This window comes from Anneissia japonica, unplaced genomic scaffold (assembly GCF_011630105.1).
Source record: "Anneissia japonica isolate Jap-2015-1 unplaced genomic scaffold, ASM1163010v1 scaffold287834_len5846547_cov211, whole genome shotgun sequence".
Taxonomy (NCBI): domain Eukaryota; kingdom Metazoa; phylum Echinodermata; class Crinoidea; order Comatulida; family Comatulidae; genus Anneissia; species Anneissia japonica.
Window position 1 is genome coordinate 3821019 of NW_022704992.1, and position 23170 is coordinate 3844188.

Here is a 23170-nt window from a genome sequence, read left to right on the forward strand (position 1 = left end):
GATTGCATCTTTAGATCTCCGATCTTGTTCACAAATTCACGGACTAGTGCTGTCTCGTAAGAATTTCGTAGGACGCGTTAAGAATGACAAAATATTCTCTGTATCTACTTATTGATACCCAAAATTTATTTCGACGTGTACTGCACTAAATACACGGTCTGCGCGATAGACAAAGCGACTGTTAATAGTGTTTTTATTTAAGTGATCAGTGGCGTATCTAGGGATGCACGGGCGACGCACACGCCCCTTCAAACAATCCTGCCCCTTCAAACAATCCTACCCCCAGTCGCCTCGTCCCCTAAATAAATATCACGGTGAAGTAGTTAAAAATCATCGAGCGCCTCCCTACCAAGCCACATAGCTTGTATTCCACTATTTGCATTCACACCTGGGCTGTGTATATATATTGCCTTTGTTTGGCTCTTTAATCATTAGTGGTCGTGGGACTAGTTTGGAGCCTACCTAAGCTGGTCAAACGTGTCGTTTGGGTCTATACCCTAGCTGCACTGATGAGGCCTAGAAGGCCGAAACGGATCTGTCTGCAGATATTGGGATTCCTTCTAGTGGATGCTTAGTTTATTTTGTCATTCTGATCGGATTTTCTCTACAGTTCCGTTTTAATTTTAAATAGTTTTGCATTATGTGGCCGTTTGCTGTTTTATGGGGTTTTCCCATTTGCCTTTTAAAATTTATACTTATATGACATGACTATAAGTTGTGGTGTATCTCCTGTAGCAGTCCATAGGAAGAATGGCGGGAAGAGGGGGTACTGTCGTACCGTTCTAGAAAAAGCTGAAATAGCTCCTGTTATGTGAACTATTATTAGAGACTGATAATATTCCATTGGCCCAATGTCAGTAAGCTGGGAAGAAAATAAAACGGTTAAAATAGCACTATTGATTGCTTAATATGACTCAGTGTTTTGTACGTTCTGTTGTCTGAAGGTTTTTCATTAAAGGGCCCACTCACCTACCGGTAGTTCTTTCTATTCACCTCATCCAATTTTATCTTTGGAGTTTTACCCCGTCGACCTTGGGCACTAGGCTATTGTCGAGGTATCACCCTCCCTGAGTATATTCTCCAATAAAGTTTTGTTACTGGTTCGTTTAAATCTGTTTTTGTCTTCACCTTTGTTTTCTCGAGGAATGTGATCTTCTTTTATAGTGATCTAATACATTGCGTAATACAACACTTCCTTTTCCAAACAGTGTATCATATTTTAGTGTGCAGTGAGTTTGTTTGATGACACTCCCATCCCCTACGTTTGTATTTGGAATTATGTTTGTATTATAGATGTTCACAATAATTAGCAAAGAAGAGTGGAGTACATTCAACCCAAATGCCCGTTTGTCGTATCAATATACTCATCAAGAATATTTGCAGGGTTTGCAACATGATCAAAATTACTGTATTCCATAATTATTATCAACATCACTGGGCTCAGTGATGTTCCTATAGGCTTAACTAGCAGCAGGTCATACTCAATATCTTAATTAGGAATGAGAACATTTTTTTTAATTGCAGTACAGCAGTACCTTTGATTTTATATTATACAATTTAGATGGTTAAACCCCTTCTCCATTTCCCTTCTCCATTCCCGCCCCTGGATATCACATGCACTCCCACCCTCAGGGGCGAATTCAGAGATGTCCGAAAGTGGGGCTGATCGAGTCAACACTACCCTAGGGGGTCCGGGGGCATACCCCTCGAAATACCCTCTGAGGCTTTGTGGCCGATCATTTTTTTGTTCTTTTTCTTTTATTTTCCAAATGGGAGGGGGAGGAGAGGGGCTGGGGCCGGCCCACCCCCTAAATCCGCCTCTTACCCTTGATATTTCCACTCGCTTTCAGGATGTTCCCAGTATTCTCTCCTTGGTATCTTCTCGGTGATGATATTGACAACAATGATCATACCAGGAACGGTTTTGTTTTATACTTCAGCTAATTTGCAAAGAAAATATTTTGAAATTTTATCCAATTAATTATTAATAAACCCAAAGTAAACAATTAAATATTTTATTTTTATTTTTTATTTTTTTCAGCTGAACTTTATATAAGCCGCCCATTTTAAAAGTTATACTGCCACCTATGCCAATAATAGATACAGTACCATACTGCGCTGTATTTCTAAAAAAAATGAAAACGAAAGGTCATAGCATCTCTATACTGAAAATCAAAAAGGGAGAGATATTCAAATAATTATTACACATTCAAGTGGCTGGGAGTGGTGTTTGACAATAAGCTCTTATGGGTGGATCGTATAGTTACGATCACGTGAATCATATAGTTAAAAAATTAAACACCAGACTGTTTTAAAGGAAGTTCGGTTGGTTTGGTATCAATATTTATAGAATGTTTTACTCTTCAGTTACGTATTTCTGTTTATTTTTTGTTGGGCTGGGCCGAAAATATCCAATCAATAAATGAATAATTGAAAGTGTGCTCGGTAGGTTGGGAAAAGTGATTGGTTCGCCTTTGCAGATACTAGACTCATTCTACCACGACTGGCTTGCCAATTTCAGGCTGTCTTTGAGGACGACAATCAGCCATCCCCTCCGTACTGACATCACTGGCTGCCTTATCGTTGGACTTGAGAATGGGGACGGTTGAAGCGCATACGAGACGTTACAAGTACTATATTCGTGCTACTCGCCGGGAATAAAAACTTATGGGACACATTCGACAATTTCTATTGATTCACTTTCCAGTATTGATATTAAAGTACTCTGATACTAAAAAGTGAATGTTTTTTTGCTCTGTGATTTATTTAAAGATGATCGTAATTCTTTTATTTTGTTGTGGTTTTTATCGATTTTTTTTTTATCACAGTTTATATTAATATGAAAACTTCAATCTGTTGATAAAAGAAGCAGATAACCCCAATTTGTCCAATCAGTAGGCCTAATTTTGTTCATATATAACAAACAACGACAGGACGATTTTTACTCAATTGTTTTTACCGATGTCACGTGTTTTTATATTTTTGGGAATTAAATCGCATTTTATTTTCAAGATGTTCATATTCTAAAATGAATACCGTCACAATTGCAACGAAGTTGAACGCCGTAATGCTTAAAAAATAAACCAAAGGATCATTACAAGAACGAAACAGCATGATATGAAATTGTTAACTGTGTTTTACAGTACAGTGACTTAAAAATTAGCATGCGATAGCATCTAGTAACGACAGTCCTCGCCTTGTCTTAACTCTTGATCATAGACTGCCCCCATCTAGAGTGACGAAAGTTGGTTTTGGTGCAGGAGTGTAATATCCGCATATCACTTTGGTTACATACCGTATTCCTAATCGTATGCATAATATAATTATTGCATTATGCATAATATAATTAGTACATTAGGTTAATTAAGTGATGGGTAGATTAACGTGTTAGGAATTAAGTAAACAGAGGTCCCACTGAGTGCAATCATATGGTGCAACATAATCACATTATCCTACGAGAACTTAAAGTGACTCGCAAGTGGACGTCAAAGTAATTTTGGCCGGCATTCATCATCGTAAGCACAGAAATGTACTTACAGAGCTTCCAATTCTCGTTACTGGATCATGGAGGTATAAAATGATGTAGAATGCAACGCGTAGGCATAGGCCTACACGCGTATTAACAAACAAACAGTTTATTATAACAAATTACACAATTTATTATAATTTTGTTATTGCATGTTTATATTTCATTATTATATTATGTTGTAATTAGTATCTTCTTTATGTTAAGTAATGTTTTCCCTTTGTTGTCTAGAGGGCCATTATGGAAACAAGCTTCGGGGTTATAATAGTGTGTTATCCTCCTTCTCTCTTTTCTCTTCTTCCTTTGTGTTATAAAATTTGTATTGAGAGAGCAGTTAATATCAAGCAAACAAACGCAGCTAGTCGCTGACCGCAAATGTAAGCTACCGTAATGGTGTATGTGAAGACATGTCGTCAAGTCTTTAATAATTATAATGATGATGATGATGCAGATGATATGATGGTGATGATAATGATGATGATAATGATAATAATTGTTTGGAAAATGGGTGGGTACAATCATGATGAGCTATATTATAGTAGGCATACATTTATTGTGATAGGCTATTTGAATGAATAATATTTACCTGAACGTAGCTATGAAGACAGATAGAAATGACGTCATAATTAATTTAATTTTAATTATTTTTTGAAAGATCTGATAAAAATGCATTAGAGCAACAGTACGAATGTTAAGCTTGGTTTCCATACAATCGCTACCGGTACACTGTCGCTGCAGTTTTTTTTTTGGTTTTTTTTGGTTTTTTTTTGTCTTTTTTACTGCAGTCGTTGCACTACGTAGCTGTCCCCGACGCAATCGGGAACGCTCCCTGAAGCCTGGCTTCCATAAAATCGCTACACACGGTCACCAACATCTTTGACGATGCTGATTGGTCAGTTGAACCAAGGAGCGTTCCTGCTTGCGTGGGGGACAGCTACGCAGTGCAACGATTGTAGTGAAAACGCTGTAGCTACAGTGTTTTCGTTGCAACCGTTGTGTTGCGTGGCAGTCCCCGACGCAATCGGTAAGGCTCCCTGATTCCACCGTCCAATCACCATCACCGAAAGCTGTGGTGATAGCGTGTAGTGAATGTATGGAAACCAGGCTTCAACTGACCAATCAGCGTCACCAAAATAGTCGGTGATAGCGTGTAGCGATTTTTATGGGAACCAGGCTTTAGGATGTAGTGTGAAAAAAACAAATTTCATATAGATAGGCCAGTAGGCCTATTGTCAGTAAAAAAAATAACACCTCTTAACATATGAAGAATTTTCAATGTCGAATGTTAGGAGTTAAAAAGTCTGACATCAGAATTTTGTAATGGAATCTGTGCTAGGAGATGTATTCATCGACCTGAGGAAAATCACAGGTTTAAAAAATAGTCCTATACTTTGATATTGAAACTTCGTGGTTATCCGTAGACAAACTACGTAGAAATTTTGTGTATGAACAATGTAAATAAAATACGTGCTATTCTATTTAATTACAGATGAGGCACAAGAATTATGATCGAGTTGAAAAGGTAGGTGATTAATGGCTTATGTAATGCGCGTGCGTTGATGATTCCGTGATTGCTATTGTTTGTAGTCAAGCAGCCAGTAGAAAATGACTTGCGACATAGCTCAGATTCGTATATTTATTTCGTCAAAATGTCAGTGCATTATGATAATTGGTTTCCATTGTTAAGGAATACGAATAAGGCTTATTTTTATGGATATGGTGACAGTGTTAAATATTGATTTCATTGAATTGGATTAAAAAGAAAATTGCATATTTGAGTTATAAGAATTATGCTTGAAAGGCCTGTACAAACTTAAGAAAAATACAGAAATGACTTTTTACACATCAAGCCCTAATGATCTACATGCTCTACTCTACAATGACTTACAGCACTGACTTACGGTATCCAGTTTTTCAAAACAATTGACCGAACTCGTTTAATGACAGCATTGTGTTTAATGATGTAATTGTGAAATGTCACCTGTTTTTACGTTACACTGCGATGACAATAGATGTACTAGTTCTATACCGTGCCAGGCTGGTTTAGCATCTTAAAAGTATTTCAAATTGATAATTGACATCTTTAAATAGGCATTTAAGCTATATAAATGATTAAACACCCTAATGAAAATAGATGTATTTAATTTATCTTCTATACTGTACCACTGGTTTAGCATCTTAAAAGTATTACAATGTGATTTTGAAAACATTTCTCATTTTTTTACGTTGTGTCCTTTTATTTTAATTACTCATTTTCTTCATAAAACATAGGCCTATAAGGTTTCAAATAGAATTGAATTATAATTAAAGCTAGAAATTAGCAGCGCAGTTAATCGAGGTAGCCCAAATACATAATTATTTTAAACATAATATGGTGTGGCAATTTTAATTTGATTGATTGATGTTAATAATAAGGTTATGAATCAAAATCAATTTATCATGTAATCAATCAATAAATAATTCTAAATAAAGATTTTGGTAAATTATTTCTAATAAAAGAAGAAGCGTTTTCCAGATAAAAGTCCCAGAAGGAGAAAACAATGATTTAGTCTCGTTCAAATACTTTCCCGCTTAGAAATACACAGACGCGTAGCCTACGTAAAACAATGGGATGGCATATATTGATCAATCAAGGAATCCTAGTTTCCATTAATCGCTTCACACCATCCCCAAAAAGTTTTTTTAGCGACGCTGATTGGTCGGTCTAATCGGGAATAGTACGCAATGTAACGACTATGCTGAGTGAAAACAATTGATAGCGATAATGAAGCGATTTTATGCCGGTGGCGTATCTAGGGGAGCACGCGCGGGGAGGGAACTTCCTCCTTCTACAAAGCTCTTCCCCCATTAAAAATGTTCGAAGCAAAAAAATCACCTTATTTTGCGAGCTAGTGCCCCCCCCCCTGGAAATGACTTAACCTTAATGAATGACGTCAAATCGTGAGAAACATTTATAGACCTACATTATTAAATAATGTTACACATTACGTGGCTTACTTCGATCCTGTCACACGTAATGCCGATTCCTGTTGTTGACGAAAATGACAATTTATTTTGGTTTTAAAGTTAAAATAAAATGTCCTTTCATTCACTCACAAAGCTTGAACGTTGCTTGCTTACCGTCCTTGAATGATTGTTGTACATCTTGGCTATAAAACTACCAAATTGGCCATTATCGTTACTAATTGTCGATGGAAATAGCATTTTAACATAAAGTGAAGATCATTTATGATTTTAAAAAGATGTCTACAGTATTTGTATTTGATCTTAATTGAATGTAAATATAATTTTATCATAATCATTGGTGTCTGGCTTCCGACAGATTTGAAGCATTAATTTTTTCTGTATTTAAATTATGAAATTCCAATAAGACCCCGATCGAACCAATCCTGTTTTCACCGATAGGGAAACTTTTTACTACGAAGATCCATAATTGATTATCGGTACTATTCAATTTAACATTCTACGCAATGAATATAAGAACAAATTATTTATGTGTTTGTTAGTTGTAGAGTAAATAATTATATCTTTATAAATTTTAAATGAAACCCAACCATCAATGCGCTACGGTGTTCAAATATAAAAAGCAATTCTATTTTTGAACATTAGTATGTCTTTAAAATGTCATTCTTTCAGCTTTTTCAGCGTTGTTTGATGAAAGTACTGAATGCCGATTTGTGGAAGTGTTATTTGAACTACGTTCGAGAGACCAAGAGCTCTCTACCATCGTTTCGTGAGAAGATGGCGCAGGCTTACGACTTTGCACTCGATAAAATGGGAATGGATGTGAATTCTTATCAGATATGGGCAGAATACATCACGTTCTTGAAGGGGGTGTAAGTTTTCATATATAACAATGGTGTAACTGTGTTTTCTAAAATATAAGTACCAATTTTAAATGTAGCTTAGTGAGCGTCCCATTTATCGTCTTCTATCTTTTTGTTGACATTCGTTTTGGAGGCTTAGGCCGATATAATTTTTGTAGATTTATATCACTCTTTTGAAATACTGGAAATTATTATTGTCTTTTACTTTCCTATTTTCAATATATCATTAGAGTTATATGGCCATCACTATGTCGTCTTTCTTCTCTCACGTTTTAGTTTTTGACCTTTGGCGAAAATGATATGGTTTTTGTAGGGGGTGGTGCAGGGAGGGGTAGGGGTGATTAAGACCTGTCGGATAGACCAAGCCCGCCCCAACCCACTGTCGGACAGGTCAAGTCTGCCCTATCCTCCCATCGGACACAGATCGTCGGATTTAAAATTTATTGTGAGACGTATTTAAGACTTGGAGCTGTTGTTTGTGGCGTTTATATAGTGCTTGCCTTCCAATACTAGCATTCCTGCTTCAAATCCAGTAAAAATTTGATAAATTAAATTTCAATATTTGTTTTGCAGTGAAGCAGTCGGTTCTTACGCAGAGAACCAGCGAATCACAGCTGTTCGGCGGGTGTACCAGCGGGGTATTGTTAATCCTATGGTCAACATTGATGCTCTTTGGAAAGATTATGTACAATATGAAAATGTAAGTCTTATTAAAAACTATTATTGATATATAACATTATTATTAATATTAGAGGTCTCCCTCTCATTAGAGACTTAAAGTAAAGGCCAATCCCGAATTAACCAATGTCTTTTAGTTTTATTATTCTAATTAGAGTCCAAAGCTGCTAAAGTCCACAGAAACTCCGGTCCCAAAAGTGGTCTTTAATTGGAGGGAGACCTGTACTATCATTCTTATTATTATTTTAGTTTTTGTTTGAATTTCACTTTTTTGACAAGGTTATTTTTACAATAAGCAGAAATAGCATTCATCTCTATGCATGCATCACTGTGCTTGAACAAAACAACATTATTATTTTGCCTTACTTGATTAATTGATTGACTAATTGATTGGTTTTTTTTTTCTTATAGAGCATCAATCCAATTATTGCAAGGAAATTGTTAGAGGATAGAAATAGAGACTACCAGAATGCGAGGAGAGTTGCTAAGGTAACAAAAAAAAAAACATCAAATTATTGCAATTTTTTGTAAAGTATTGTTTTGCTATAATATGGCTCACAGATGATAAATATGTGTTGCAGTGTCTTTATAGAATTAACGAAGTAACGTAAAGTCTATACACACGCGATCACATTCATATTTCCTCACCTATGGTTTGTTCGAATCTAAAGTGTTATTTTTTTTTTTTCAAATATGTTTTGTTTGCCATTGCTTTCCTGCACAGGAATTTGAAGCGAATACAAAAGGTCTGAATCGTAACAACCCTTCGGTACCACCAACAGGAACCCCTGAGGAAGCTAAACAGGTCGAATTATGGAAGAGCTACATTGCCTTTGAAAAGAGCAACCCGCTCCGCACAGAGGACCAAACACTCATCACAAAAAGAGGTAAGTCTGGTTACGCCTGCACAATGCTAATGACTTCTACGAATATTCTGGTGATAGGTTTGATTATCAATGACTAAAGATTTGGGCTTGGAAGGTCATGTGTGTATCATGTCATACATAACAGTCCTTGCATGCTTGCATAGATGAAGATGTGAAAGCCTAAAAGTTTTCTTTTTCTATTTCAAAATTTTTAACCATATTCGTCCGATAAGAGAGGAGCTAGTCTTTGCTGGAATACAGCAATTGCATTTCTTAAGATTATGTGTTGTCTAAAATTAAACACCTTTTTTTTTATTATAGTTATGTTTGCTTATGAACAAACTTTACTTTGTCTTGGACACCATCCTGATATCTGGTATGAGGCTGCACTCTATTTGGAGAACTCAAGCAAGATATTTGCAGAGAAAGGAGTAAGTTACTGTGTTTGTTCAACACACAACACAAATAACAATACCAATGCCAACTTTAACCTATTACCAATGGAAACTGGGTAAAATTTTGCTTGCAACTTGCTACACAGAAAAACAGGTTTAGGAAACAATAAATAATATGGTGTCAAGCTTTGGAATGATCAATTTTGTTTTGCAAGCCTAAATTTAGAAATAGACAATATGTTTGTTGAAAAAATATTTACCGGAATCCTGCAGGATTGCTTTTTATAATATCCAGAAGGATTACCTTGCTGAGTTACAAATCTATAAAAAAAAAAAATAATACATAGACCAAAAGAAATATAAACATATACAACAGAAAAAAAATAGTTCTTATAAAAATTACCAAAACCAGTTCACACCTCATTTGAATTATATTCTATTGACCTTATTTATTAATCTCATGACCTTAAAAAATGTTATGTTTTTTTTTAGGATATGAACAATGCAAAGGTTTTCAGTGATGAGGCTGCAGCCATCTACGAAAGAGCCATTACTACTCTACTGAAGAACAACATGCTGCTCTACTTTGCATATGCAGATTTTGAAGAGGTATGCAAATCAACTCTTCATGGTTTTCTTTGTTATTTATGCAATTTAAGTGCGACATATTGTTAATAGTGATTTCCCTTTTGTAACTATTTGTAAATGGAGCATACTTAATGTAACCAGGGATCTTTAGTTATTTAACGACTGGGGGTTCAAGAAGTCCAACAGTGTCTGCCTAGAATCTCGGTCAGAGTAAAATTCCTGTTTGGGTTCATATGGATTAGAATGGTCAAAAATTGTTCTTTTAGATTGTTATGATCATCATCATTATGATTAAAATGTAGAAACACAACTCAACACATATGAAAGAGTCAGCTCTGGCATAATGCATTGACGTATCCTTCTTTCTATTTAAAAAAAAAAAAAAAATTGGGATTGATTTTACAAGAAATTATTGATTTGATTACAGGCACGAATGAAGTATGATAAAGTTCACAATATCTACAAGAGGTTTCTGTCTATTGAAGAAATTGATCCTACATTGGTAAGTCTAACATGTCAGCAAATCCACTTGAAAGTGTGATTGATAATCTCACAAATTTTATCATAGTTAGTCACGTTTGTTTACATTTTCAACACACATTTATTGGTTAACATTCTGTTGTCGCATTAAGATTTAGTTTGATTTAAGAGTAGGAAGTGGGAGTATAATTTCTAATCCGTGATTACAAACAATTTTATTGTGAACCTAACAAAAGTCATGACACCAATTTTCTGAACTGTCAATATAAATAATTGTTGAATATACATTTGGCTTTTTAGAAATGTTGGAGAATTATTATTATAGATGATTATTATTATTATATGAACTCGGAAGAAATGGTAATATATTTGTATATATGTATATATATATCTGTACATGAAGTTTGGCAGGAGAGCAGAGGGAATCAAATCTGCTCGCGGCATATTTAAGAAAGCACGAGAGGACTCCCGCTCACAGTATCACGTCTATGTAGCTGCTGCTTTGATGGAGTATTACTGTAGTAAAGTAAGCCTAAATTTGTGTTGTGTTGAATATTCTTCATGACAAAAATTTAAATTAATTAAAGCAGACAAATAATATATGAATATGCAAATTAGTAAATTCTTTTTATATTCGTTTTCCCTTTTTTGAAAATATAAGAATATAAATTAATAAGAACAATTCATCAGGAAATTAACAAAGTGGACAATCACCATTAGTAGAATGCCATTTTGAATGAATATCTAGAGCTTAGACAATACAGCTACTATTTTATGTAATTATCTTTCATCTTTTCTCCTTGGTTGAAATTCTGTAACGGCCTTTGTTTGAATTGCAGGACTCTAAGGTAGCATTCAAGATCTTCGAGCTAGGCCTTAAAAAGTATGGCCACATCCCAGAGTATGTCCTAACGTACCTGGATTATCTGTCACATTTGAACGGTAGGTGTGAAGAACCTCAAATGATAGTCTCGTCATGGTCTCATATACATAACCTATGATTAAAATGGCCCTCTGCAAGATTGATGGTTCTATGTCTAGTATTTAACATTATATTGTAGGTTTATAATTGCATTATTTAATAAATACATGTTATATTAGAAAGTGAATGTCTAGAAAAAAAACTGAATTATGTATATATTTTTCTGCATTTTTATTATACCAAGAATTTTCAAAAAATTATTTGAAGAGTATAATGTGTATTTTTGATGTAATTTGATATTTTCCATCCATGGTGTTTCCCTTAGTTTGGACCTCGAGTCTGTGGATCCCGTCCGTTTGCACCTGTTTTCTTATGTTTAATTATTCTGTTTTTGTGATGTTTTTAATGAGACACAATAAAATAAATAAAGAAACAAGATATTTATTAAAGTTGTGTTCCGTCTCTTTACAGAGGACAACAACACTAGAGTACTCTTTGAGAGGGTATTGACATCAGGATCATTACCGATGGAGAAGTCAGGGTAAATTCAATAATTGAATTTTAAATTAATTTTTCAGAAAAATAGATTGTCTTTTATTTGGATTATGTAACTCTCAATATTTATCAATAACAGTTGAATATGAATAAATATACTTTCAAATAAATAATAATTATACATATATACCACTGGCTCAAAAGAGCTGCATGCAAGTAATTTCCGTTTAGTACACTGAAGATTTGTCATAACCTCACTATCAAGATGTACAGAATGTGATAAAGCACAGAAGTTTGTCCCATGAAACCAGAGAATGTTGGCATGAGCTATAATCACTACAATGAGCCAATTTGTAGTTAGAACTGCGCATGCTTGTATAAAGGTCAGTTGATATAAACGCCATTCACACAACATAGGTGTATCTTATCTTGATTGACCTCTATTAACAAGCGCCGATGTAAGGCTGTAGCTAGCAGCGCCCCTGCCTTACCACTTGACCACTCGACTCGCCCCTAATAATTATAATATTAATGCAAGAATATTTGCAAGAATATTTGCATTTTTTAAAGTTTTTAATGATACCGATTCTGTTTGTTTCTTTTCCCATTATTATTATTCAGTGAGATTTGGCTGCGCTTCGAAGACTTTGAATCAATGTGTGGTGACCTCTCCAGTATACTGAAAGTGGAGAGAAGACGATTTCAAAACTTTGTGGATGTGAGTTTACTCTCAGCTTCGTTGCCAGACATTCAACTTACTTCTTTCTCTTTTTTCCACATTCGTTTATTGTGTTCCATTGCAAAATCAATACCATGACCATCAGTACAGCTGAATTAGTGTGTATGGTATATGAATTGCACGTATACAGATGATGAGGTTGAACATTGTGATGGTGGAAATGCTTGTGATTTCCTGTAGAAAAAGATGTTTATGTTGGTAAAGCAAGCAGGAGATTAACATAACCAATTGAGAATTAATGTTTGCGTGGTGTTAGCTGAGGTGGTAATACTTGATGATATGCAGAGCTTAAAATTCAAGTCCAAATTTATGAAATAATCAGCCATTTAAAGCATTCACAGTTCATGTTATATGTAGCACATGCATTATTTGGTATATAATGGCATACTGTACTAAACAATTTGATTTGACGTTTGTTTTGTATTTACTATTAAACAGGAGTTCAAAGACAGGGAGACTGCACTCCTGATTGACCGGTACCGCTACCTTGATCTGTACCCCTGCTCTCCCAGTGAATTAAAAGCTCTTGGTTACAGGGTAAAGTTTCATTTATTCTATCAATATTGTATTCTATACATATGTCTGTATATATACCACTATAAACATGAAAGTATACGTTAAACTCGCAGAACATTTAAATTCACAAAATACATACTGTAAATATACTAACTAAACTTTTGTACTACGGACATACCGAAAAACCTTGGATAGAAGCACAATGGGCTTAATTTCGAGAAGAAGCACAATGGGCTTAATCTCGAGAAGAAGCCCATCTCGAATTAAAGGCCTCTCTTTAGTTTGCAAAATTAGCCTCGAAAAGAAGCCCATAGCATAGGCTTCTTTTCGAGATAGTACAGTATATACACTGTACATGAATTTCAAAGAAACAAAATATTGTAAATTCAAAACACACTTGCTTTATACGGTAGTTTAGTGATTTAATTCTGGTTAATACACTCCATGATACAGAATGATGTTACAGTGGCCCTATTTTTTAGTTGTATACTAGTAATTCCCAAAATTTACAGCATCCATTTTGAAATTAAGCCTACCTGCCCCCTCTATACTTTGCAAAAAAAAGCCCATCTCGAAAATAAGCCCATCCAATGTTCGCAAAAAAAAAACCCAGGGCTTTTATTCGAGGTTTTACGGTATGGTAAGGTATCACATACTACATCTACATTATTAATAAATATACTTTCTGTAATGAGTTAATACAATAAACATTTTTTTGTTGATTTAAAGACATTTTACTACGTCCTTAATTTCATTACCTAAATCAGGTAATTTAAGAGTATATGTAAACGAATATAGAAACAATTTGTTTGATTGTCAAATGTCAAGAGAAAAAATGTTGTTTTATTTTAAATAGACGTGTAGTAGAAATTTATTTTCAAGGGATTTTTTTATTTAAAAAATTATATAAAATTAGTAAAATTTTCTCATCCTTTAGGATCTTATCAAAAGAAGTCCAGTTACTCAGATCTCAAGGCATCTCAAAAACCCAGATGCCTCTTCTTCCACTTTGACAGAAAACATGGAAGAACTATCGGAAGAAAGAAAGAAGCCAGAATATCCGAAACCTGACTTATCTCAGATGTTGGCTTTCAAGCCAAAGGCATTTGCACGTAAGTTAACCATATCACTGATCTGCCAGATTATTATGACTATATCGTTTTCATGAGAGATGATTTTGTATTAGCCGGCAGTCATGATCTTTGTAATTCCAGTTTATTTTGGACAATAAAGACATCTGTATATGTATTACAAAACTAATATTTCAACCAAAAAATGTACAGTATATATAGAAAGTAGACATGTATAATAATCTGAAGCATTACAAAATTATAATTCTCTCAAACTCAGAAAGATTGACATTTCAATCATAGAGTTGTAAAGAAGCATAAAGAATGCAGCCTGTATACTTGTAATTTTAGTAATTGTGACTAAAAATATTGCTTGATCAATAAAATAAAGACATAGCATTCATGGGCTGAATTGTGAATTAAATGTACACAAATAATTATAAGCATAGTAAAATCCATTTTTCAATTATTAAAGAGAAAGATAAAGACTTAATTTGGTGTGGTTTATTTTAGCTGTCGGTTCTCATGTCGTTCCTGGTGGTGTCTTCCCTCCTCCTCCAGTTGCATCATATGTTATGTCATTACTTCCTCCGCCAACATCTTTTCAAGTAAGTATTGAATATATTATATATCTACCGTATGTGGTTAAATATGGACAATACCTCAGCATTTAAAGTTCAATTTACAACTTCCAATATTTAAGTTTTCATTGATTTACAGACGTTGCACTGCAAAACTCCATTGATTACCAGCCAGTTTATGGTTATATGGAAAATAATTTATATCTTTATTTTAATATTGGTCTGTTAAGTGGTGATGACATTCTTTCATTCTAATTAATTTAAAAAGATAATAAAATAAGGAGGTCAAATATATAAATTTAATTTTGATTAGCTCACTACAAACTTTAATATCCATTCTTGAGAACCAATAGTATAAATTTGCAGTACACCTCATAAACACTTCTGAAATGAACTAATGTGGGGAGCAATCTATTCAAGTATTTGAGATACAATCAACACACCAGATCTTCTCTGAACTATTTACTTGGTGTACCGCAAATTTATATTACTGTTTTTCCACTATGTGAACCTTTATATTTAAACATTTTCAAATTGTTATAATTATTGTTATATTATATTGTTTCATTTATTTGCATAAGCATGTTTAAAGTAGGAGATACCATTAGGAATGATACAAGAAGTCTCATTTTATGGACTATTAAATTATTAAAATTTATTACATGCCATTCTTTTTTTTTTCTGTTCAATTTATTGACATATACAAAGTGAGAGTTCTGTTCCAAATAAGCAACTTGGTTGGATGAATTTCCCCTATTAAACTTGTATGTGATTTATAAACATTACACTTTCTGTAATGTAATTTCTGTAATGCTTTTAGGGACCGTTTGTGAGAGTAGATGACCTGATGCGAATGGTCTCAGAATGTCAGTTAACAGAACGTAAGTTGAAATTGGACCATATTTTTAAGTACTTTAGTACCTACTTAAGCTACAAAGCCCAGGTTTCTATGATTATGAAGTACTTTAAATTTATATGTAACATCCTAATCCAGAGGCAACAGAACTAGAGTGATGTGGGTGACAATACATAAATGAGCATGGCACATTTAGGTGGGAGTGAAAAGATGGGATAGATGAAATTTAGTTGAGGCAGGTAAAGTTGTAGTGCTTGTGGGTGAGGAATATTGGATGCATGGTTTGTGGGGGAGGAATTGCATGAAGATTATTTGCATCTAGAATACTATGGTAGCATTAATTTTTTTAAATTTGATACTCCTAGCATCCATGGAACAAATATCAAATGGGCAAATGAAAGACGGTAAGGACACGGCATCGCAAGAAAATGAATTAAAGAGGAAAAGGAAGCGTGATGGAACTAAAAATCAAAACGAGGAGTCTGATGAAGAAGATCATGTTACACAAGCCGTCCCAGTACACGATATTTACCGCAGCAGGCAACAAAAAAGGGTCAAATAGAGAATAATGTGCAAATGATTGTACACACGATTGCACACGTGGTATTGGTGGTGTAGTTATTTGTCTGTAGGCCAATAATGGTGCTTTAACGTGTCAGTCTTGCAAAGTCAGATGATCATTTATGGATTGATGCTCAACAATTGACCTTTCCGCTAAGCCCCGCCCCTTGGATATTGTTGCTAAGAAACAAGAAACGAAAGTGTTCAAACATTGTGGGACAACATGTGTGCTTGTTAGACGCGCGTGTTCCTGGCCCTCTTCTGGTTGGTCAGTTAAGTTTGATTGACGGAGAGGTCCATTACACCTTAGCTGTGAATATCATGAATTTTTATTTTTAAATTGCGATATAAGCTCTTGAACATTAATATCTCTTATCCATATTTCTAGCAATAGTCAGCAATTTGAACTGATGATTCGTTACTATATTTGGATTTTTTAAGTTTCGTTTTTGCAACATTGCTCCTGCAAAGATATTTCTTGAGCCGCAAATACATGATACAGTATGTACATATACTTATGATTCTTAAGTATCCTTTGCCTTTAGTTTCATGTGGTAAAACATCAAAAAGGGATGTCGTTGTTCAGTTGTCATACTACGTTTTGTAAGAAATAAAATGAATAAAGTTTATTCAGGACGTTGAATTTGTCTCCATCGTTTTTTAATCCAATTTTGATATTTATCATATTTAAATTTTAAAAAACATCTTAGTATTATAGTTACATAATATAAACATGGAGAAAATATAAACAATTACCATTACTTTTCAGTCTCAATGCATGGCAAACATATAATCTGGCATTAGTCTAACGCGCGTACTAAATCCTAATTACTTTATAGAATAGTCAATCCAAAGTAGCCATCGTTGTGCAAGATAGTAAAACATGAAAAGCTCCAAACAAATGCTTAAATCAACAATTTTGGATGACATTTATAAAGAAAAAAAATTTGCCAAGCCAAGCACGACACAATCTAGTATTTGTTATGACAGGAGTCTCGTTTGTTCAGGTCATGCCACAATACTTAAACAAAATATGCGAGAAGTTTGGTTTTTAATGAAACTATATTGATCAATTATCTATCCATCTCAAAGTCTGAGACTGTGCGAACAATTTTGCACTAGGTGCATGTAGTATGTCATGATATAAGTACAATTTAGGCAGTGTTTACGCAGCACTTACAATTTCTCCGATAATTTCTCCAATAAACTATCTTAATTCGCAAATCTTGACACGACTCAAAAAGAGTACAATAATTGTTTCACATCCTGTAAAGCTGCAAATTTCAAACCCCAAAAAGGGATCAATTCGTCAAACAGTAACTATAGGCCAAAAGTCATTACCACTGACTTGTGCTATTTTTGAGTTGTGTTTAAAAACTTTACACACACACACACACGTCAGGAGTGATTAGAATCGTCCCATAGGCAAGCTTACGAAAACGATAACGAATATGGTTACGTCATCAAATGTTTAGACAACCCTTCCCTTACAATAGCATATCTATATCAACTCGTAGGTGTCATGCCTTTTGCATGAACCAAGGATCATATTCAATTTGTTCAGCATATTGTGAAGAAATGTTTTAGGCTCGAATGACGAGAATGATGATGATAATAATGATAATGATGATAATGATGACGATAATGATAATGATGATAATGATAATGACGTATTCCTTATCGTTTTCGTAAGGTTGCAAAATCTCCCTAGTGTAGAGATTAATAAGGTAAATGTTACATAACGCTAAGCCTTAAAGCGCTCATATACTGCCTTGGTTCATATTTTACACAACACTAATCACAAGAAATAAAATCAGAAACAACATCTTAAATATTATGTATATTATGTAATATTATACAATATAATATCAATAATCTTCCTTAAATTTTATATACAATCAAAATAAAATTTTGAATCCTTATTCTAATTTTTATCAATATTACTGTATGTTATATATCATACCTGATCTTCATCATGCAACTTTTTTTCATTTCTGAATTTTATGACCTTGAATTAGTTCTTCATATTCGGAGTTAGTGAACAAATTGAAAAGTGTAGTTAAAAAAATAAACTGCTACTGTAGGTCTGACCCTTGCATAAACCTCTTGTCAGCTTGGTAAAACACTTAAAATAACATTACATAGAAGTACAATGTAAAAGGAAAACAATTCGTTATAACATGAAACCACATCCTAAACAATGATTGTAATTGCCGTTCCTAAAGTACATGTTCCATCTTTTTACAATAGAGTTACGGCCACTATTAATTTCATTTAGGTCTGCATGGCGCTTCATACCATTATGTTGTGAGCTTCTTTTAAAGAGGTTGTGACACTTAATTTTGTTTTTAAATTGATATAAGTCATTTTTAATAATTACTGAATATTAAATCAGAGAAACCATAGATCCTTATCAGAAATGAAGCTGTAGCTACTTCAATCTCCTTAGGAAGTAAAAACATTAAACTATGTTTTTTCCTGTTTTTCAAAAAGCTAAGTGACAAAATTGCCACACAGAAAACTGTGTGCAACGTTGATAAACAAACAAAATTTTTTTTTTTTGCGTTAGCAAAAAAATACTTGAAATATGAAATATCTTCAGAAAAACACATATTCTAATTATTGTCATATTATTTGACAAAGAATGGACCTTTCCCGAAGTGTCAATCGATCTTAACAACTGACCAATCAGGACCAGGGATATGTGTTATGTGTAGTCCCACAAACTCACATGTTTATGCACACTTACATTATTGTTTTGTGGGAACTTACCAACAATTCCCAAGAAGCAGAGATTAGTGGATGTTTGAGGATAATCTAATCGCTGAAGTCAGCAGAGTCATCAGTACTGCCTTGATCCACTTCATCATCGCTGAAGTCTGTGTCACCTGATTGCTGAGATGTGATTGGTGGTGCTGGAGCATCCGGTGTGCTTCATTAAGAAAATGATATCATGTCACCAAGAATACAAGATGATTTACTGTTCTATTAATAGAATTTTTTTTAACTACATACAATAATTTATTTTAGACATACTGAGTAATACTCATATCCACTTAATATAACATATTATTTCTATCTATTCCACAAGAAAAGGAATTCAAGCCCCATCATGTGCATTTGTACAGAAAAAAAAACCACAACTGTAAATTACAAAAAAAGAATGCTAATTTTCACTAACTAAGCTTTGTCAAACTGATGGCAGATATATTAATGCTGATGCTAGTATATATATTCAAAATATGACATCAGCGTCCATAATTCATTGAACCATACTTACTCTAACAAATCTGGATTGAGCCCTTCCAATCGTGCTTTCTGTCTCAGAGCTGCAGCAGGGACACCCTACATGTGTAAGTACATATATATTTTTAATATCAGCAATTTAATACACTTAATGTATAATTAGGACTATAATACAAAAAACTAATTATGTTACCTGGCATTTACATTTTGCTCTTCAAATTTGTATCTCAACCAAGATTCAGACATTGTTGATATTTAGAATTTTGAAATTAACTTTTATAATAACAACAATAACAGCAATAATAATAATAACAATAATAATAATAACAATAATAATAATAATAATAATAATAATAATAATAATAATAATAATAATAATAATAATAATAACAATAATAATAATAACAATAATAATAATAATAATAATAATAATAATAATATAACAATAATGATTCAGCATGCAAGATACATGTTTTGTTTTTTTTTCCTAATGACTCTACATAAGCCAACCCAACTTAGCTTACCATATTAATCATCTTGAAAAATTTTGCATAACGCTTATCTTGAGAGACAGTAATCACTGCAGAAGCAGACGGTTCTGTCACACCCTGAAATGAAGGAAAATAATTTTTTTATCATTTAAACAGAAACTGTGTGCTAATTATTTTTAATTTGAAAATATATTTATGGCTAATCCAAGTTGGCTAATTATTTTTTTACCAAATTACCCAAATTACTAAACATTATGTTTGGCCAGCTTAACCCTGCCAAATTCAGCATACAGAATTTTGAAAAAAACATTAATGATACCCAATGAGAACTAAAAATTTTGAAGTATTAGTTGTTTACTAAAAATGATCATCATCATCACTACCACCAAACAACATATTGTTGTTGGAAAGGATAGTAAACAGGGGCCGGATAAGTTCATCTTAAGTCCATTTTTTTGCTTAAGTCAAATTTATCACTATTGCCTCAACTTAAAAAGTCGATTGTACGCATGAACCATCTAAAGCGATTTTAAGCTGCGATTTTAAGCTAAGATTTTGCTAAGATGGTTTGATAAAGAATCTTTAGATATTTGCTTAGGGACTTCTAAACTTTTTTGACTTAAAACATTTGCTAAGCTGAGATTGATAAATCCTGGGCCAGGACTGCTGTTGTGTTTAGTGTGATTAAATATTATTGACAAATGTACCTATAATGCTCAAAAACAGCATGTAAGTGAGGTAATGAATACCTACAGGGGTTTCGGCAGCAGGTAATGCTGGCAAAGTAGTAGTTCCACTTGAGGAGGGTTCATCATCTGCAATTGCAGTAATTACTTGAGATGTATCAACGTCTTCTAGCCACGGTATTGATGCCAATTTTGCTTCTAACAAATTCATTGTGGTTTCAAGATGCTGAATTCGTAAATTCAAATCTGATAATTTCTGCTCACAAACACATGAAAATCTGTTCAGGAATCTTGTTGTGTGTGACACAAAGTGATTAAGGAATGCCAACATTCTCTTGGGGTGAATTGCACCGACCTGTTAAAAAATAACGATCATTCTTATAAAAGGATTACGCCATATACAGTATGTCTTTACATGAATATTATTGTAATTTTTTTTTTTTGTGTCGTTCTTAATTTAATGAAATACCATGTATGATGCCAATAATATTCCTTAGTTTTTCAAAAGACTTTAAATTTTCTTTTATTTTGTAGTATCAACTAACTACACCACTAGCCCAACATTTTTTTTTGTCATCAAGTAGTTGTCAACATTGTAATTAGCCACTGACCAAGCAAACTTTCTCATGAAAATACTACAGTGTTACTGAACTCTTAAAACGAAAATCTTTCTTATCTCAAAATGACATACATTACCACATCAAAAGACAAGTCACATAAACAACACTATTACTAAACAACAGGCACTGTGTGAGTGCCTGTATGATTTTACGTCGTCTCCTATATAGACCCTACCTAACCTAGGTTTATCTAGGCTGTACTTAGCAGTGTAGTACTGTAGTAGTCAAGTCAAGATCATAGAATAGATAGACCTAGATCAAGATGGACGATATTTATATTGATATGTATATAGGCTCCAGGCCCAGTGCTGTCCCAAATATTCTTTATGACGACTGTATTATTTAGGCCTTACAGTATAAAAATATTATTAGTTTATCACCCTATCTACAGAAGGCTGGAAAAGTGATGAGGCTTTTTTTTTTTTTTTTTTGCTGAAGCCAAATATCACCCCTGTTGTTTACTGGTGCATTGATATTCAAAGTAAAACACTATTGAGATAATAGAAACAATATCTACTATTTAACAAAAAAAAAAAAAACCTTTTTCAATTTTTGTTTTTCAGTACCATAGAAAACATGCGCGAGAGGATGTAAAACTAATAATGTCTTTTTTATTGGACCATAGTTTTATTCAAATAGTTAGAAGAGGCCCTCTAGGCCTAGTCTTGAAATAGTATCAAATAATTTGGCCTATGCATGGGCTAGCCTAGCTTAGCCTTATTAGACAGCAGTAAGTAGGCTAGGAACTCTTTTAACTTAGCCTAGTTGTAGGCACCTAGCCTACGGCCCTAGCTGGCCTGGCTGGTGGCCTAGCCTAGGCCTACGTAGGCTAAGTAGGCCCTACCACTTACTAGCCTCCTTAGCCAGCCTAAGCCTCCCCTTGCTAGCTAGCCTACTAGGCCTGGCCAGGTGTGGTGGTAGGTAAGCCTAGCCTAGCCCTACTTAAAATGTGATTAAATACATAAATTTTTACATTCGTCAGTAATATACAAATAGTATCACCTTAGACAAATCTACACCAGGCCCAACCAGAGGTAATCCATCGGCGTCCATTTTAAACGATTTATTTTGATATCCCAGTTACAACCCTTGTCGTCTTCGTGTGTGGTGTGCGAGAGGGCAGGCAGCCAGCCGAAGGAATGTTGTTTTCGTGCCGTATTTTGAAAGTGCGTCAGTTTATTTCCACGACGCGTTACCATGAAATTAATGCGTTAACACAGAAAATGCCATTGCTTTGAATTTGCACTCACCAGTCCATGACATCGGAAGGAAATGCTTTCCTGGCTGGCGTTGCAAGTCCTATCTTTTTATTCACAGACACCTATGAACCTCAATTAAAATATTATTCAAGATTCAAGAAATTTTATTGATCTATATAAAAATTCAGAAAATTGAATTTCTTGGCAGATGAGTATAAAAAATATAATAAATATCAATACAGTACAATGCCAAAATTTACAAAAAGAAAACAACTTTATAATACTAATAAAAACATACACTGCAACATGAAAATATAATGGAAATCTGTAAAAATGTCTAACATTATTAAAAAACCAGGTGTTGAAAATGATATTTTAAAAAGTTAAAACCTTAAAATGTCTTAACATTATTTAAAACATTAAAAAGTCAAAACTATTAAAACACTTTTATTATTCAAAACATGTTTAAGAATCGAATGACCAGTGAGTCAGGCAGTGGCGGCGCCAACGGGGTGGCAGGGGGCTTAAGCCCCTCCCCTCACCGGACAGGTCAAGCCCCCCCCCCCGCCGGACAGAGCTCGTCGGGCAGTCAGACCATAAAACATATAAAAATAGGCCCACAACAAGCCAACACATGTCTGTCACAGTCTGAGAGTGCCATTTTCGGCTATCTAGAGGTTGATATTTCTTTTTAAAAAATCTCATCTGGGAGGGGCTTCCCAACCCCTTCTCCCAGCTCGAGCCTACGAGCTCAAGTCCCCCCTATCAGACAACTTAGCCCCCCCAGAAAATATATCCTAGAGCCGTCTCCGTCTTCTATGATTCTTT

At 34.1% G+C, this 23170-nt stretch overlaps 2 protein-coding genes across 2 annotated transcripts in view; one reads left to right on the forward strand and one right to left on the reverse strand.

Annotated features, from left to right (window-relative positions):
* Nucleotides 1-16743, forward strand: part of LOC117104843 (cleavage stimulation factor subunit 3-like) — a 26560-nt gene extending 9817 nt beyond the window's left edge. The window contains 17 exon segments of the mRNA XM_033245679.1: nucleotides 5016-5048; nucleotides 7163-7362; nucleotides 7927-8053; nucleotides 8443-8520; nucleotides 8756-8918; nucleotides 9219-9328; nucleotides 9785-9901; nucleotides 10308-10382; nucleotides 10716-10886; nucleotides 11200-11302; nucleotides 11754-11823; nucleotides 12399-12495; nucleotides 12955-13053; nucleotides 13970-14144; nucleotides 14616-14710; nucleotides 15504-15564; nucleotides 15905-16743. Of these exon segments, the coding sequence (XP_033101570.1) occupies nucleotides 5016-5048; nucleotides 7163-7362; nucleotides 7927-8053; nucleotides 8443-8520; nucleotides 8756-8918; nucleotides 9219-9328; nucleotides 9785-9901; nucleotides 10308-10382; nucleotides 10716-10886; nucleotides 11200-11302; nucleotides 11754-11823; nucleotides 12399-12495; nucleotides 12955-13053; nucleotides 13970-14144; nucleotides 14616-14710; nucleotides 15504-15564; nucleotides 15905-16101 (1971 nt within the window). The 3' untranslated portion in view covers nucleotides 16102-16743.
* LOC117104842 (WASH complex subunit 3-like) lies at nucleotides 16744-22280 on the reverse strand. The gene is made up of 5 exons (XM_033245678.1): nucleotides 22146-22280; nucleotides 20591-20878; nucleotides 19871-19954; nucleotides 19381-19445; nucleotides 16744-19032 (listed from the first exon to the last, which is right to left on the reverse strand). The coding sequence occupies exons 1-5, from the start codon at nucleotides 22194-22196 to the stop codon at nucleotides 18918-18920; spliced, it is 603 nt and encodes a 200-aa protein (XP_033101569.1). The 5' UTR covers nucleotides 22197-22280; the 3' UTR covers nucleotides 16744-18917.
* Nucleotides 22281-23170: the final 890 nt, after the last annotated feature.

Coding starts and splice junctions, on each gene's coding strand:
- LOC117104842 (XM_033245678.1), bottom strand. CDS start 22,196: ATGGACGCCGATGGATTACCTCTGGTTGGGCCTGGTGTAGATTTGTCT. Junction 20,879..22,145: donor CTGGTGTAGATTTGTCTAAG/GTGATACTATTT, acceptor ATTTTTTAACAG/GTCGGTGCAATTCACCCCAA. Junction 19,955..20,590: donor TACCTGCTGCCGAAACCCCT/GTAGGTATTCAT, acceptor CCTTCATTTCAG/GGTGTGACAGAACCGTCTGC.